General features: G+C 39.7%; 1 protein-coding gene and 1 long non-coding RNA gene across 2 annotated transcripts in view; both read right to left on the bottom strand.

The window, feature by feature from the left end:
• Window positions 1–749: 749 nt before the first annotated feature.
• Window positions 750–3,296, bottom strand: part of LOC107695022 (fibroblast growth factor receptor 3-like) — a 44,274-nt gene continuing 41,727 nt past the window's right edge. Inside the window, exons 16-17 of the mRNA XM_016494788.1 lie at window positions 1,842–2,033; window positions 750–1,623 (exon numbers count right to left, since the gene is read on the bottom strand). Coding sequence (XP_016350274.1) covers window positions 1,404–1,623; window positions 1,842–2,033 — 412 coding nt within the window. The 3' untranslated portion in view covers window positions 750–1,403. The remainder of the gene's footprint in view (window positions 1,624–1,841; window positions 2,034–3,296) is intronic.
• On the bottom strand, window positions 2,387–3,067 carry LOC107695023 (uncharacterized). Its single transcript, XR_001634951.1, has 2 exons — window positions 2,964–3,067; window positions 2,387–2,867 (listed from the first exon to the last, which is right to left on the bottom strand). It is a non-coding gene; the product is annotated as an uncharacterized LOC107695023 (long non-coding RNA).

The following is a 3,296-nucleotide window of genomic DNA, read 5'->3' as shown; positions in this document are numbered from 1 at the left end:
AAACTCATAGTATGGTTTCACCATATATCTATATGCTATGGTAGGTTTTACCCACATAGCACTCCTTCATATCATAGAGCTGGATGAAATGACCACAGCGCTCATAATCAGAGAAAACCAACACTGTTTTTTTTAAATACTGTAGCGAACAGATTTGCTTATGACTCATGCATGGAAGCCCAAATATGGAGATTTTTTTTTTTTAAATATACAAAAACGATGAAAAGTGCTTTAAGTGTGAGTCTGACTGGAGTTAAAAATAGACACTTGTGCAGTTTCCTCATGAAGATCAGAAGCACTTGTGGTCCTTTTATCATTAAATTCAATACTGAGATACGGGCAAAGCAACTTCTGGTGTACTTATTTTGTGTTTAGAATTCATAATTTCATAATTTTGCTCTGCTGCTATCGCCAATTAGTTTCTCATACATTCTTGTCACTGTAAATTAAGAAATGGAAGAAAACAAGCAAAAATAAAATACAACCCACCAGTTGAAATCTTGCACTTCTGTGGTAAATAACTTACAAAATTGAAAAGAAAAACCCTTTGTTTACAGTACCAAAACCCGACTATAATTTTAGACCCCTTAAAAACCTTACGTCTATAAATAGCTTTACAAATATACATGTTAATTCAAATAAAACTTTTGTTTTGCTTTTTTAAGATGAAATGTTTACATGATCTCAACAGTGTATGCTCACTTGCTCTAAAAAAGTCATTCTTTCTTTTCTTTTCTTTTTTTTTTTTAAAGTACACTGCTACCGACTGCAATATGATACATATTTATATCTATATATTTACAATAAAAACTTTAAGATACATACAAAGCACACAGTTATATATCTTCTAATTAAATCTCACATCTAGGAGAACCTTCTCTCTTTTCTTATTAAAAAAGGATGAAAAATGTTCTTTGTGAGGAGTGGAGAGGAGAGACTGGCCATGGGTTTGATTCTCACTCCAGTCAGATATTGCTGTAAAAATACTTCCTGTCCATGTGTGACAGGACGACTCTATCTGTCGCTTCAGAACTGTGCTGTTACACAGTGTCAATCCATTCTTTCTATTTCCTGTCCATCAATTTGTCTGTTTTTGGTAGGCACGGAATGGTTTGACCCTTCTTACTGTGTCGCGCAAAGGAAAAACGAAACTGGCCTAATACAAAAATAGGAATTCTCTTTTCAAAGACAAAAATCTGAATAATAATTTGGAAGAAAAGGAGCTGAAGGAGAGGGGCGTAATCCGTCCTTCAGACCAGTGAACAGTTTGAAGTCTGAAGCTTCTCGTTGAGCGTTTCATGACATCCACACTGTACCAGGAGCCCGTCTGCACTGCCGCCACATGCTGGTCCAGTGCAGTGAACCGGAAGGTCCCCACAAACCACCATTTCTGTCCTGGGCCCTTATGTTCGTATGACCCCATTGCTGTGGAGGTGATGTTTAGGGAGGCAGGGCTCGTCAGGTAAGGGGTCGTGAGCAAACACAGAGTCGTCGCCGGAGGAACAGGTGCTGTTGGAGTCTGGGCAGGTAGGGGAGTACTGCTCGAACGACACCGATAGGTCCAGATACTCCTGATGGATCAAATGCACACAAACACACACATCAGAATGGGCAAGTTCTGGATAATAAAGGTTAAGGTGTTTGGTTGGATGCACGAAAGTTACGTGCAATTTTTTTGATATATATATATATATATATATATATATATATATATATATATACACACATATATATAATACCATACATTAAACCATGGAGTTTTATTTATTGATTTTTTCGCACTAAGCCATATTTTTTTTATTGTTTAGCCCTACTCTACAGCATTATTTTAAGAGATGAACAAAAAAGGTTTTAAGAGTTTCCTAGATGAAAGGCAAAGTAAATCAAAAGCGTACAGTTCATGAGTGCAGTTGGCAGGTTTGTCCATCCGATGACCCTCCTTCAGCAGTTTAAAGAGCTCCTCCACTGGGATACCTGGGTACGGTGAGCCGCCCAGTGTGAAAATCTCCCACAACAACACTCCGTAAGACCACCTGAGATGCAAGAGAGGTCACAGTTCAGAGCAATCACACATTTATAGTACAGTACAAAACACAAGTCCAATTCAATGACAAATGAAGTGTCTAAACCAGTGGTCTCAAACTCAATTCCTTCTCACATCTAGGAGAACCTTCTCTCTTTTCTTATTAAAAAAGGATGAAAAATGTTCTTTGTGAGGAGTGGAGAGGAGAGACTGGCCATGGGTTTGATTCTCACTCCAGTCAGATATTGCTGTAAAAATACTTCCTGTCCATGTGTGACAGGACGACTCTATCTGTCGCTTCAGAACTGTGCTGTTACACAGTGTCAATCCATTCTTTCTATTTCCTGTCCATCAATTTGTCTGTTTTTGGTAGGCACGGAATGGTTTGACCCTTCTTACTGTGTCGCGCAAAGGAAAAACGAAACTGGCCTAATACAAAAATAGGAATTCTCTTTTCAAAGACAAAAATCTGAATAATAATTTGGAAGAAAAGGAGCTGAAGGAGAGGGGCGTAATCCGTCCTTCAGACCAGTGAACAGTTTGAAGTCTGAAGCTTCTCGTTGAGCGTTTCATGACATCCACACTGTACCAGGAGCCCGTCTGCACTGCCGCCACATGCTGGTCCAGTGCAGTGAACCGGAAGGTCCCCACAAACCACCATTTCTGTCCTGGGCCCTTATGTTCGTATGACCCCATTGCTGTGGAGGTGATGTTTAGGGAGGCAGGGCTCGTCAGGTAAGGGGTCGTGAGCAAACACAGAGTCGTCGCCGGAGGAACAGGTGCTGTTGGAGTCTGGGCAGGTAGGGGAGTACTGCTCGAACGACACCGATAGGTCCAGATACTCCTGATGGATCAAATGCACACAAACACACACATCAGAATGGGCAAGTTCTGGATAATAAAGGTTAAGGTGTTTGGTTGGATGCACGAGAGCTCTTACGTCAGTGGAGGTCATGGAAAGAACCCTGTCGTGATCCTCCACCAGCTGTCTGAACGTGGGTCTTTGTGAAGGAACAGCGTGCCAACACTCCCTCATAATCATGTACCTGCACAAATCACAACACAAAACAATACATACATTTAATATGTGCCAGAAATAAAAACAAATGATATTGATGGGTAATAGGTGCATCCACGTCATATCAGAATTGTTCTAATTACGAGATTCCGACTTTTAAAAAGCAGTCACGTTCTTGTAGAACTCGTAATTACTTTTAATAACTTATATATATATATATATATATATATATATATATATACACACATATATATA

This window comes from Sinocyclocheilus anshuiensis, unplaced genomic scaffold (genome assembly GCF_001515605.1).
Source record: "Sinocyclocheilus anshuiensis isolate Anshui unplaced genomic scaffold, SAMN03320099.WGS_v1.1 scaffold14, whole genome shotgun sequence".
NCBI lineage: Eukaryota > Metazoa > Chordata > Actinopteri > Cypriniformes > Cyprinidae > Sinocyclocheilus > Sinocyclocheilus anshuiensis.
This window is presented reverse-complemented; position numbering and strand designations above follow the sequence as displayed.